General features: G+C 44.2%; 1 protein-coding gene across 3 annotated transcripts in view; it reads right to left on the bottom strand.

The window, feature by feature from the left end:
* The window catches only part of RXFP2 (relaxin family peptide receptor 2), a gene marked incomplete at both ends in the record, with an annotated part of 60212 nt that overhangs the window by 28231 nt on the left and 18063 nt on the right, over positions 1-13918 (bottom strand). For 2 of the 3 annotated variants that reach the window (XM_080940686.1, XM_080940688.1), the window contains 5 exons: positions 982-1053; positions 3016-3087; positions 3737-3808; positions 8831-8902; positions 9498-9603. In XM_080940686.1, coding sequence (XP_080796812.1) covers positions 982-1053; positions 3016-3087; positions 3737-3808; positions 8831-8902; positions 9498-9603 — 394 coding nt within the window. Of the gene's footprint in view, positions 1-981; positions 1096-3015; positions 3088-3736; positions 3809-8830; positions 8903-9497; positions 9604-13918 lie in introns of all 3 variants that reach the window. The other variant, XM_080940687.1, reaches the window with a different exon arrangement.

Raw genomic sequence — 13918 nt, 5'->3', positions numbered from 1 at the left:
AGACACAAATGGTTAAACTACATTAACAAGGGGAGTTTTGCTCTTTTGCAGTTTTGAAAGCTGAACGCTGTCATCTATATATCACGATGGAGTCTTTGTGTATAACCATGCCTTTACTAACAGTGCTTAAATGTCTGTATGGAAACCACTGAGGTTATCCCCGGCCATCAGTTATCCTAGGGCATTAACAATGAAAACACAGTTAGGAACACAGCTCCATCAGTAGGCAAGATTTGGAATTCTCATTGGCTGTCACTGGGCAAAAGCACTTTTTCATCTAGTGAAAATGGAGCTGGGGGCTGGAGGGATGGCTCAGTGGTTAAGAGCACTGACTGCTTTTGCAGTGGACCCTGTTTCAGTTGGTAGCATCAACACAGCAGCTTACAGCAGACTGTAACTCTAGTCCCAAGGGATTTTTCTGCCCTCTTCTGGCCTCTGTGGGCACTGCATGCACGTAGGGCACAGTCAAGCAGGCAGGGACACTTATGCATCAGAAATAAAAATAACAAATGTTTTTAACAAATGGAGTTGGAACTGTACTCCAATGCAATCCTGTTTTTCTTCGTTCAGTTTAAAGAGGATTTTAGGAAATTAAAGCAAACCTTTGTTCAAGCACTGCAAATAAAAACATGGCTCGTTCTTTTAGGAAATGAGAAAAGATGAACAACATTGAGCAGCAAGCTCAATTACATACTGTAATCAGTCCAGCCATTTCCTTTGACTTAGCAACAGTAACTATACTGCCGCAAAGATGGCTTTGAAGGGTTTGTTTTAAGGCATTTTCTTAACGATTTCTTTTTATAGACAGGTATACAGAGAGAGAGAGAGAGAGAGAGAGAGAGAGAGAGAGAGAGAGAGAGAGAGAGAGGGAGGGAGGGAGGGAGGGAGGGAGGGAGGAGGGAGGGAGAGAGGGCGAGGGAGACAGACAGAGACAGAGACAGACAGAAAGACGGGGGAGGGGTGGGAGGGAGGGATACTTACAAGAAAAACAAGGAGTTTAACCCGGTAAAGGACCTCTGTGAGATTCTGGTGATGGGGTTGTCATCTAAAATTCTGACAAAACACATCAAAATGTTTCCAATGTTAGTGATATTTCTGAGAAACCCAGGAAAAGTATAAAAGGTCCGCAAGATATAAAAGGTCCACGAGAAACCGCACTCCCCACACCTGGCCAGTTCCTTCCCCATGGGACACAGGCATCTTTCCCTCGACTCTAGGATGAAACATTGTTTCCTCCAGCTTCCTGCAGCTCTCCTCCCAGCTCAAATCAAGCCGGAGCTGATGTCTCCCGCATGTACCTGACAAGCACTTTGCTGGATGAAGTGGTCTCCATAAAGGTTCCAAGCTGCTGATTGGCTGAATAAAGGAGGGATGAGCAACCCCCCCCCCCTCAAATAACATAACAGCTATGAGCTGTATATCTTCATTACAGAGAAGAAATAACATATGGTTGAAGAGATAGAAGTGTTAAACCAGATTTAAGCATCACCTAGTGTTTGCCTACGTTGGAATTTCATCCAGTGCCTGCTAGTATGAACAATTTTCATGCTTTTATATATCAGCTAAAATTAAAAGGCACTTCCTTAATGTCTGGTTAGATAGGTCGCCTTTTTCACATGCTAATTTACTTGTAAGGGCCATGCTCATCCTCCCCCCATTCCTGCCATTTCCTCCTCCCCTATGCAAACTTTGTGTCCTTTTTTAGTTTTAAATCCTTCAAGTCCAGTGTGTGCTGCCTGTATACTCTCCAGTGTGGGACCATCCAGTGGAACCTGGTTCATTTACCAATAGCCACACCCTTAGAGAAAACTGGTTCTTCCTCTCCTAACAGCTATCAATTACCAATAGCTCCTCACGGGGGGGGGGGGTGACTTCATGCCTACCTCCCCCTCCATGCCTCTCCCCTTTCTCATTTTCTTCCCTTGCTTTCTCTTTTCTTTTCCATAGGAATACGTATTTTGAGGAATTCATGTGGCATCATGAATAAAGCCCCAACAGGCAGGTGTGACCCTCTAACACATGCTCTCCTGTGCCCTTCCAAGAATAAATGATAGTATAATTCTTAGAAAAATCACATTTTAAAACTTTACTTTCATTTTATGTGTATGGGTGTTTTTGCGCGGATGTACAGTCTTTACATTATGTGCGTGTCTGGTACCCACAGAGGCTGGACACGTGACAGTGCCCAGAACATTCCTTGAAAAGAAGGAGTCGTTGAGACACAGGCCTGGGATGATAAGGAAGTTGGTTGGACTATTAGCCCGCCTGGCGGTCAGGCTCACAGAGGTCTAGATGAAGCTCAAGCCCTGGGCTTCCCACCAGTAAGGGCAATTTGCAGACACTGAGAAAGGCAACACAAAGCCTTCTTCAGCCCCTCACGTATTGTGCCAAGGACAACGTGGGCAGCTGCTGAGAGTTTCCTGGAGGTGGAGCTGTCCGCTCAGGGGGAAAACACCAGGTGGTACTAGATTCTCAGACTTTCCTCTGGCTGCCCTGAGGACCAGAGCAAAGTCCAGACCTTTGCTTCCAAACACAGAGCTTTCTAATGGAGGGGAGTTCTTCCCTCCCAGGGGCACATGGCAACGTGTGGAGATATTTTTTTCTGTCGTCACAACTCTTAGGAGAAGTTGCATTTCTGGCACAGAGTGAGCAGTGGCCTCCTGCAGTGCTCAGGGCACCCTGTCTTCTCTGGAGCAAAGGATTAAATACGTCAAGATACAACAGTGCCGGGGTCAAGGAATTTCTGTTCATGGTGACACTGGATGGCTGCCTGACTCGGCCAGGCCGTCATTGGGAGCCGAATGTCCCCTGTAATAACATGGTCAGATTCCTTTTTTTTTTTTTTTTGTCCAGCCTGACCTACCCATGTCTGAACTGCTTGGGCAAAATGCTCCAGATTATATGTGAGTCAGAAACATAAACCAGAGACATCTCAACCTGGAAAGTACCCAAGCATGGTTGTAAATCACTAAGACTCTGACCAGTTGTAGGAGAAAGAAAAGCCAAGGTACTTACAGCCAAGCCAGCTGATGCAAGTCTTTGAACATCCCGGGCCTGAGAGAGGTAATGCAGTTGTGGCTGAGGTACCTACAAACAATATGGGCGAGTTCATTGGGCAGACTCCGCATTCCAGGCCGCCACGTACAGTTAGGTGGGGGGAGGGATGGTGGGGGATGGGGTGGGGGAACGACTATGAAGCATCCAGAACTATGAGCCCAGACTGGGTCACACTATGACCAGGGCAGCAATGAGGCCAAGAACAATATTGGGGGAATGGTACATTGGATTGGAGTATAGAGACAGACAAACGAATGTGTAGAGCGATTCTTGTGTCCTTTTTTGGTTATGGTCTTGGTACGTTACTATTTTAAGACATATATCTTCAGTGAGCCATGGTAGTGGGGGAAATGAAATACCGAGATGCTGAGGAAGTGGTCTAACAGCAATACGACAGCACTACCCTTGGATCGTTAATTATTTACATACAATGAGGTAATGTAGGTAATTTTAAAAGCTTTGGTGGCACAGGAGATCAAACCTGAGCCCTCTCATCTCACATCAGGCAAATGCTCTGAGCTACACCTCAAACCCTACTGTGATTACCTTGTAGTCTTTTAATATTTCCGTTTCTCTGCAACCCTTGGTTCAGCACGGAACCTCATCCCTGCCCGAGTCTACCTTTGCAGTCTTTTCTTCAAAGGATACCCAGTGGTACAGTGAAGACGGAGTTACTCACAGTATTTGTAGATTATGTAAGCCAAGAAACGCTCTCCTGGAGATGTGTGTGATGCAGTTGTGCTGAAGGTATCTGAGGGAGCAAGAGAGGGAAGTCAGGCGATTACAGTGTGTGAGCTCTAAGCTTAAATTGTTGTGTAATGAGCAAGTTTGCTTTTCTTTTTCTCTGCCTAAAAGTAGTGGGTGAAATTGGATGAAGCAAGACAAGGCCTGCAGTGAAGACGGGATGTCCGTGATCTGTACCACTGAAGTCTGTGGTGTGTGTGTGTGTGTATGTGTGTGTGTGTGTGTGTGTGTGTGTTGCAGCTAGTCTTCTTTTATTCAAGCAGGAGCTCCAGAAACCCTCTTTTCTAGCTTGCAGTAGGCTGCTGGCTATGAGAGATGGAGCAGCCTTTCCTCAGAATGTGTTAGCACTGCGCTGCACCTTTCATTCCCCATTTGTCGGCATTGTGCTCTCACGGACAAAGAGGAGCCCTCTGAGTCTTGTCTAGATGCAAAGCAAGAGGCAAGCGAATCAGCAACGTGCTCAGGGCTCCAGCTGCTGCCGAACCAGGGCTCTTTAGGCTCTGGGACCTGAGCTTTCAGGACCCTGAGTCACGGCAACTTGATAATACAGAATCGCTTCCCTAACAGCAAGACTGGGGGATCTGTGGGAAGAACACACACTCCCTGCCCTCATTAGGCCATAGGAAGTCAGCCCCGAATCTGTATTTTCTAAAGCCAGGCAGCAAACAGCTGTACTGACAGTGTAGTAACCAAAACATAAGTGGCTCTTGTTTTTGTGTGGTGTGGGGTGTGTGTGTGTGTGTGTGTGTGTGTGTGTGTGTGTGTGTATCTACACATATCTCTCTCTCTGTGTGTCTATCTGTCTCTCTGTGTACGTGTCTGCCTATGTCTGTCTGTCTGTCTGTCTGTCTGTCTCTCTCTCTCTCTCTCTCTCTCTCTCTCTCTCTGTGTGTGTGTGTGTATCTACACATATCTCTCTCTCTGTGTGTCTATCTGTCTCTCTGTGTACGTGTCTGCCTATGTCTGTCTGTCTGTCTGTCTGTCTGTCTCTCTCTCTCTCTCTCTCTCTCTGTGTGTGTGTGTGTGTGTGGGTGTGTGTGTGTGTGTTACACTGAGGATTGAACCCAGGATCTCATGCAGGCTAGGCAACTATTTTACTACGGAGCCACACCGCCAACCCCCACACAATCTACTTTGTTCTGGGGTGTCTCATTTGCATTTGTAGCAACGCTTACAGTATTGCAAAAGGCTGCGCTGACCGTGACGGCGTTCTGCAGTGTTCTGCTGTAAAACCACGGGAAGACCATGTGTGCATTTGCTGTCTAGCTAGACTTTTGGGTTTCATTCTACTGGGATTATTCCCTGTCAGAGCTCCCCAGCCTGTCCTTAGGGTTATGAGTACGTTGCAAAAATAACAGGAGCTGAACATTCTCAGGCCCCAAGACATCAGAGGAAGAAGCTAAGGCCGACTTCTAGTTTACTAGCTGCCCTCAGTGCATAGACAGTCGTACTTCACGTATACCCCCATGTGAGAAGTGGTGCTGATGCAGGGCATCTGCATTATGCCTGTTCCCAAGTACAAAGCACAGATTCCAGTCCTGCAAAGGAAGCTTGAGAGGGAGTATGAGCTCCTGTATCCAAACGCCTGCTTCCTGCACTGTGTCTGTGGGGAGATGCTCCCAGTGCAGCAGAAACCCCTCTTTGGGCTTAACATTCTACTCTGCATAGGAGAGACAGACAGACTGACTGACAGACAGTGATAGGGATCTTGCAGAACATTAGAGGAGTGTGTAGAAGGATGAAAGAGAATGAGGTGATTTAGATAGTAATGCACAGGAAGCCAAAACAACAAAAAGGCGTATAATGTGTTAGTAAAGAGGCCCACTGAAACTTCTCTTAAATATAAAATCCACTTCTCAGCTAGGCCAGTTCCATTTTATTTGACACACCTTTTAATCTGAGGGTGCAACACATGCTTTTTCTACTTGGTGAAGAGATGTGTGCAGTTACAACCCCTGAGACCAACCGTGTACTTTCATATCAGAAGTCAAAGGAAAGAGATGTTCAAACCCAGGACCTGTCTAATTCCTCAGCTGCCCACAGGCTGTCTCCTCTCACCGACATTACCTATGATTCCAGTTCCTTAAATAACGGGGAGCCGCTAGTCTGAGCTTTAGCTGTTGGCTGTCGCTGCAGAGAGACTGAGTCTCAGATCTCAAGTCTCCTGCCTACACTGGCGAACTTAAGCTCTCTCCTTGGTGTCTACCTCCTGTTTCCAGAAGAGCCATTTAAAGAATGTGAGAATGGAAACATGACGATTTGGCCTCGTTCTAGCTCACGCTGAGTCACTGGTCTGTTAAATGTGTGTCACACTGAGCGGTTCGCCTAAGAACAGCTTCCTGGATCACTAATCCCTGGTCTTTCACTTTTCAGGTGGAACACCGAGGACTTGTGCACCAAAACAAGGCAAATCAATACTCTGACGACACGCATGCTCCTGTGCTATTTTTACATGTGACATGATGTACTTCAGAGCCAGGCAGGCACCTTTAATTATGTTTCATTGCCAGTGATTGATCGCATTTAATATGAACTGAGGTTAAGAAGAAATACCTAATTTTTTATAAGGCTACTTTACAATGAGGAGGAGAATGGCTTTTGGTTTCCATGGAAACGGCCACAGAGCATACAGCTGACCCCATAAATTGTATTTTATTTCTCTGAAAGGTCATCTCAAACTACTTTTTCAACTTTAGAAAAGCCAGGTACTTAAGATAACAACATTGATCCACAGTGAAAGAAAATTTATATCCGTTGAGCAATGCTTATTCATCTGGTAATTAAAATGAAATTTTGATGTAGGATTTTTTTTTTCACTCCAGTGTCAGAATGACCGAGACCGTACCATGGGGATTTAGAGGGGTCTAGACAGTGGACAGGAAGTTCTGTCACTGTCAGCGAGGAGGGCTAGCTTGTACCCTCTGGGCACCAATTACACAACTATTTCCACAGTCTTCCTTCCTGTGGATAGCAGCTACCCCAAATAGGGATGTGGATGATGAGGAAGGACTTGGTTGGAGATACCCAGTGTCAGGTCTCCTGTTTGAATGTGTTCATGGTCTTTCTTCCTCCTCAGATATCCTTCTTTTTTTTCAAACAGAAAGCACAGGATGAAATCATGCCCCGGGCAGGACAACACATCTCAGTAGAAACTCTGGGATGTGCTGATCAATTTTTTTTTCCATCCCTAGGTTTTCATTGGGATGGTTTAAGTCCTAGTGGGTTCATTAGAAGCTCTGACCTCTGCTTGTGATTTCTCTACTACCGAATTATAGCTACTAATTGCGTCCCTTAACTTTTGTACACTGGCTGATTCATGTCTAAGGTGGTCTAATTAGGAATTCTTACAACTTCTATGACACCTGATGGTAGAGTTGGATTTTTCATGTCCCACAAAGGCTTATATCTCATCTGGGTGCTGTTGTGAAGGGCACAAATTTCAAGAGATGGGACTGGAGAAAGGTTTTCACCCAAGCTTCACCCAAGCTTCTCCTCCCTATTCTCATTTGTCTCCTGGTAAGGAGGTTTGACTGCATTTGGGATTGCATAGATGATAAGATGATAAGCAAAGCAGATAAGATGATAATGTATACCCCCCCCACAGCTCTGCTAGTTGGGACTTCTCCAGGAACTTCTTTTCTTGTTTGAGAGCACCTGTCTTTAATTTCATGAATGTGGAGTCACTGATAATTTTTCCAGAGACTTTCCTTTTATGCTAGGTGTCGAAGGATAAAAGAAGAAAATATTTCTGCCAGAGATTTAGCATGTGAAGCATTCCTTTGCTGGTATTAGAACCTAGACTATTGGTCCTCTTGACAGATGTAGCATCCTCAGAGACCCCAAGGAACTCACCTTGGAAGGACTGATAGACAGTCACCCAAGCTACAAACCTGTGAGTTTTATACCCATAAATAGCAATAGGAGGCATCACTATGACCTATTGAATATGACTATTTAAGCAACCCAGTATGAAGATTATGAAGTAGCTTAATAAGGGGCTGGTGAGACGGCTCAGTGATTAAGAGCACTGGCTGCTCTTCTAGAGGATTCATGTTCAGTTCCCAGCACCCTCATGGTGGCTCTTCAGAAATTCTGATGCCCTCTTCTGGCCTTGGTGGGAACTGCATGCATGTGGGGCATACAGATATGGCAGGTAAAAGACTCATACCCCAAAACAAACAAACAAAAAATAAAGTCCTTTAAAAAAAGCACCGTGAGGATTGTGGGTTGCTCTGTAAGGAAGGAATGAAGCAGATGCATTTGGGTCATATCAAGTGACAGTTCACGAAACTTGGGGTGGAGACTGAGGGCTCATCACTGCTCTCCCACAGAGACCACCCACCAGTTCCAGCTCCTAGTTGTTGTTTCCCTTGGACGCTAGTAGCATTCGGTCTCTTTCTCACTGAATACTAATTATTTTATTTATATACTAGTTATTGATGTGCTCTCTCCTCAAATATAATAATATCATTGTTGTTACCACCACCACCATCACCACCACCACCACCTCCCACCACCACCATCACCAACACCACCACCACCACCTCCCACCACCACCACCACCACCACCACCACCACCACCACCTCCCACCACCACCATCACCAACACCACCACCACCCCCCACCTCCTACCTGCTTCTATTATTCTGAGATTCAGGCTGTATCTTGTTTTAAACACAATGATTATTCTTGCCTAGCCTTTTTCTAAATTGAACATCAGATCCAGCTCCTCTGATCCTGCAACATTACTCTCCAATAATATTAAGGAAAGACATGAGGCTGTGTATTGAGACAGTCTATCTGAAGCCCAGGTCATCTCTCTGAAAACGGTTAAGCGAAACTGTGCTCTAAACTATGGGATGAAGACAAAGCCTCTTTTCCAGTGCTTTATCTTCTAAGCTTACGTTTAGAACTGGAGTTAGCAACACATATAAAACCTACTCAAACTCAATTCTGTTCTCAGATCAAAAGCATCTTAAAATGTCACAAGAGCTTAAAACACCACACGTCTACCTTCCGCACTACTCACATCTTTCTGAGTTCTGTGTATTTGCTGAAAACCTTGACTGGAAGTCTGTGAATTTTGTTTTTCTTAAGAGATCTGAAAGAAAAATCAAAACAGTTTTTTTTTTTTGGTTACTTTAAGGCAAGTCCATGATTGTATAGCCCAGGCTAGCCCAGGCTTTTCTTGATCTGCATCCTCTTACCTTAGTCAGTTAGTTGCTGCTATAGTGTGGTGTGTATGTATGTATGTATGTATGTATATATCTATGTGTGTGTGTGTGTGTGGTGAGTTCACTCTTCCCCTCTTATCTTTGAATAAGTCAACAAGACATGAAAACAAGTAGAAGCCAATTCAGCAGAAAATCCCAGCCATCTCAGACATGCCCAACGAGGACATGACTACAGGTCCCCGAGGGCCTTACATTTCCAGCATGTACACAGTGGCTTACAACCATCTGTAACTCCAGTCTCAGGACCTCTGTTGCCTCCTGCTGGCCATTGTGGGTACTGCACACATGTGGTGCACATACATCCATGCAGGAACACTCATATATAAAATGCAAACAAATACATCTTTTAAAAAGCACCTTCAATTATTTGCTCACTTTATTATTTATAGTTTATTACTCTAGCACTATAGGGTTTTCCGTGGTTTTATGAGACTTTAGGTCCAAAATCTTGTTTTTACTCACAGTAGTGTCACGTTGCTGGAAACCTTTGGCACAGCTTTTAAATCAGCCTTTACACATTCCAGTTCATTTTCTCTGCAGTAACAGTGCTGTGGATACTGGCTGAGAACTGGGGAAAAAAAGACAAAAAAATTGGACCAGAAAAAATAATACACTTATTTATGACAGCAACTAACATGCTTCTCTTTTCGTCAACTCTATAACAACTTTTATCTATGAGTGGATCCATTGAGCCCTTCATAAAAGCAGGTAGGAGTCCTCTCCAAATCAGATCTAGACCAGTGAAGTGTTCGTCTCATCTCTAGCTCCTGTAGTCATCACAGACACATTTAACAGGTGGGCAGGAAAAGAAAAATCATCAGCTTAAACAAATAATATCAGACCATGTTCTAAAACAGGGTTAACTTCTGTTCAGTGAAAAGCATCGTATACTTGAGTAAATTTCCATGGTGATGACTGGATCAACTCAGCTCAATAGCGTGAAGTAGTTGCTAAATAAACGCTTACTGATTAACCTGTAATTCCTATGTCCCAAGTCATACATGATAGAGGAGAAGAGGCAGACAGGATTTCAACAGGATCTTTACATTCTCTGCTGACCCTATGGAGAGTTGACTTGATGGAGTTAAGGAAGTAGATGTTAATTTTTATTTATATTATCATTGTAGTTAATTAATGAACTCTCTAGACATAGGGTCTTGTTATATTGGACATTACCTTCTGCCTTGACCCCCTGAGTGATGGTTTGAATACATGTGCTGTGGTGTGGGCCCAGCCTACTATCATCCACTGAACCGTGAGTATAAATTCCCTCTAATTGCTTACCCTTTTTTTTCTATCCCATTTAAAGTGAATTTAGATGCATATTGGCAGCAAATCCACCACAGCTATTACTGACTTCCCACGTATGGCAGGAGATGCGTTCGATGTAAAGCATTTGGATATTATGCAGTCTACATGATAATTAGCTCATCCCAATAAAGATAATGTGTTTTCTTTAATGTTATCAGCTTCAGGAATATTATGGCTGTATTATTAGATTGAATATTGATCAGGGAGTACTTGAACACAAAAGATTTTTATGTGGTGAAGCTGGGTGTGCTGCTAAAAGCAGAAACGTGGCAAGACTGAGTGACTCAAGCAGAGATTTCCCAGTGGTTAGAGATTTCTTCTTGCAGAAGACCTGGGTTCGGTTCTTAGCACCCAAATGATGGCTCACAACCATCTGTATCTCTGTTTCTAGGGGGTCTGGTGCCCTCTTCTGGCCTCCTCAGGCAGTAAATATGCCTGTGGGGCACGTACATGCATGTAGGCAAAATATAATAATATAATATAATAATATAATATATAATAAAAAGAAGCAAATATTTAGGAAGGCAGAAATGTGAGAAATGTTTCTTCACCCTTCATATTCTGGAATGCAGTCAGGCATCTCTTCTGTGGATGGTCCTGAAAGTCTGGTCCCATCTCCTTCCACTTCACTCATCCCAAGTGTTCTTGGACTTAGCTTTGTAGCCTTTGCCTACACTAGATGTCACAATAACCAGCACCGGCTTCATTCTTTCCACTCAGTGGGCCTAGATCCCTGGTGGTTGTGGATCTGTCTTGTACCTAATAAAAGACTGTAGTGTCTCTCCCTGGCCTTTACGACCTACTTGCCAGTAGCGACCCACCCACCCACCCGGAAATTCTGACAGTCACAGCAGACATGGTGACCCAAGCTCGGACTTCCTTCTCTCTCCCATGAAGTCTTCCTCTGGAGGGGCCATTTTGGAACATCTTGTTCTGATCCCGAGTGTTCCCCCTTTACTATAAAAAACTAAAACAACAAAAACACAGAGACCCAACCCAATCATACACACAGATTTACCATTGTGTGTGAACTGAGCTCCAGATGAGGTGTGTTAGGAAGATACTATTAGAATATTGACTTTTAATTTCTTACTAATCTTGTCAGTTTTTAATGATATTTTTCCTTTTTGTTTTATTTTGTCAAGTATTGAAACCTTTTTTTTTTTGTTAAGTCTCAATAAAGCAAACTTTTACTTTTAATAAGAACACGCACACAGGAGGTGAACGTGGTCTTTCTCACCCAGGTGACAGTGTCTTTTCCTCATGGGCAGGGACCTGACCTCATGGTTTTTCATGATTGACTGATATTTTGAAGAATTGACATAAAGAAAGGGAGGGGCTTGGCCACTTCGACTCAAGAGCGTAGCGGGGCCTTTGTGTAGACAAAGGTTTCTCAGGGTGTGTGGTGGGGCAGATAAAAATATTTGAATTCCCTGTCATAAATGGTTTTATAGTACTCAGCACAAAAGACTCACTATTCCTTGCAAATCCCTCATCTCTTAAACATTTTTTTTCCCTTCAGACTCTAAGGTATTGCTCATTCCTCCTCAGAGTAAGAAGCTGCTGTGAGGTGAGTTGCCTGTCTAATAATAACTGCTAAGAAAGAAGCCCGAGGGCCGGAGAGATGGCTCAGTGTAAGAGCACTGACTGCTCTTCCAGAGGTCCTGAGTTCAATTCCCAGCAACCACATGGTCATTCACAACCACCTGTAATGAGATTTGATGCCCTCTTCTGGTGTGTCTGATAATAGCTACAGTGCACTTATATATAATATATTAATTAATTAAAGAAAGAAGCCCGAATTAGGCCCCTAGGACAAGAAATGGATTATTGCATGGTTATTGCATCTGTTGCATGGTTTAAGGTGAGCCCCCTTTCTGTGGGTGGCCCCTTGGCCCATTGGAATATTAGGCCTTTACCAGGCCAGGGATTCTATTCTCTTGGTCAAAAGGAGTTTTCTTCTAACAGACCTTCATGGCGACCTTAACCTTCTGCCTCCTGAAAGACCCCCAAGTCATCTAGGAACAAAATCAGTGATCAGAGCTCCTCAGACACTTTTGATATCTTAGGCCTCTGGCAAGGATGAAGCTGTTATGAATCCAAAGGGCATTTCTGGCTTTTAGTCAAGAAAGAAACTGCTCATTTTTCTTTGGGGTCTTTACCTTAAACTCCCTAGCCAATTTCTACCTCTGGCTATAAAATATTTATTTTATTTTATAATTTTACTGTGTGTGTGTGTGTGTGTGTGTGTGTGTGTGTGTGTGTGTGTGCACCACATGCATGTAGTACCATAGAGGCCAGAAGGGGATGTCATATCCACTTAGAGGAGGTTGTGAGCCATTATATGAGTGCTGGGTACTAAGCCCAGGTCCTCTGCAAGAGCAGCCAGTGCTTTTAACCTTCAACGATCTCCACATAGCCCAGCCGGGCTTTGAACTCAGGATCCCCTGTGTCAGACTCCAGATTGCTGGGGTTACTAGTGCCTGCCACCCTATCTGGAGTTAATTTAGTTTTTATATATTATACACCCACGTGTAAGTATATAAATAAGTTATGAACTGGTATAATAATGTGCACACTGCAGGCTTTCCCCAGGTCTGGGGTGAGGATTGTTTTCAGGGGCCTTGTGGATACCTAACTTCACTAATGCTCAAGCCCCCTTTAAAAAGTCAAGCAGTGTTTGCGTAGATCCTTTAGCTGATCTTTAGAAGCTTCATGACGCTGATTACTGTATACATGCTGATGACATGGCTGTCCCACTAGTTACATATTTTACATTGTTATATGATTGTAGCAGTGTATAATAGAATGTACATTAAGGATTTTGATTAGGAAATTTTCTCTACAAGCTCAGCACCGATGTGGTTTTGATCAGACTCTTTGTGATTTGGTTGCAACCCTAGGGAAGTGCACTGTGCACTGTTGGGATCGGGTTTCATTGCTGCTGCTCATTTGCTTGTTTGTTTCTGAGTCAGGGTCTCACTCCATGGCCCTGGTTGGAACTCATACAGATTGCCTTCTTCTGCCTCCCAGGATGCTGGGATTAAAGATGTGCACTACCATGTCCAATGTTAGTATAGCATTTAATGTGTGCACATCATATACATAAATATTTTTGTATTCTGACATATACCAGACTATACATTCATCTACATATGTACACACACACACACACACACACACACACACACACACAACTCTATGAGAGTAGGCCAACCTTTACAGTGTGTGCCCCAAACCCTCTTAATTGGAGCATGCTGCAGCCTCCTGAGTTCGGCCCTGCCCTCTTCCTAGCTCAGGCTTGTGGATCTCAGCACCCTTGTGTAAAGACTTTGTGCAACCAGCACTGGACAGCTCCCCCCATGTCTTCCAGGCCTTGCTTCCCTGCCGATCCGTTTCCTCTTTTCTCTCCATCCAGGGACTTCCCGGCCACCTCAGTGCATCACTTGGGAAAGTATTCCCATCCCTGGCAGGGCCTTCATTTCTTACAGAGGTCTTCCATGCTTCCCTGTGCAGCCTGGAATCACCACGGCTCAGTAAGAATGACTTTCTAGCTACATATAACCTACTGT

This window comes from Micromys minutus, assembly GCF_963924665.1.
Source record: "Micromys minutus genome assembly, chromosome: 29".
Lineage (NCBI taxonomy): Eukaryota > Metazoa > Chordata > Mammalia > Rodentia > Muridae > Micromys > Micromys minutus.
This window is presented reverse-complemented; position numbering and strand designations above follow the sequence as displayed.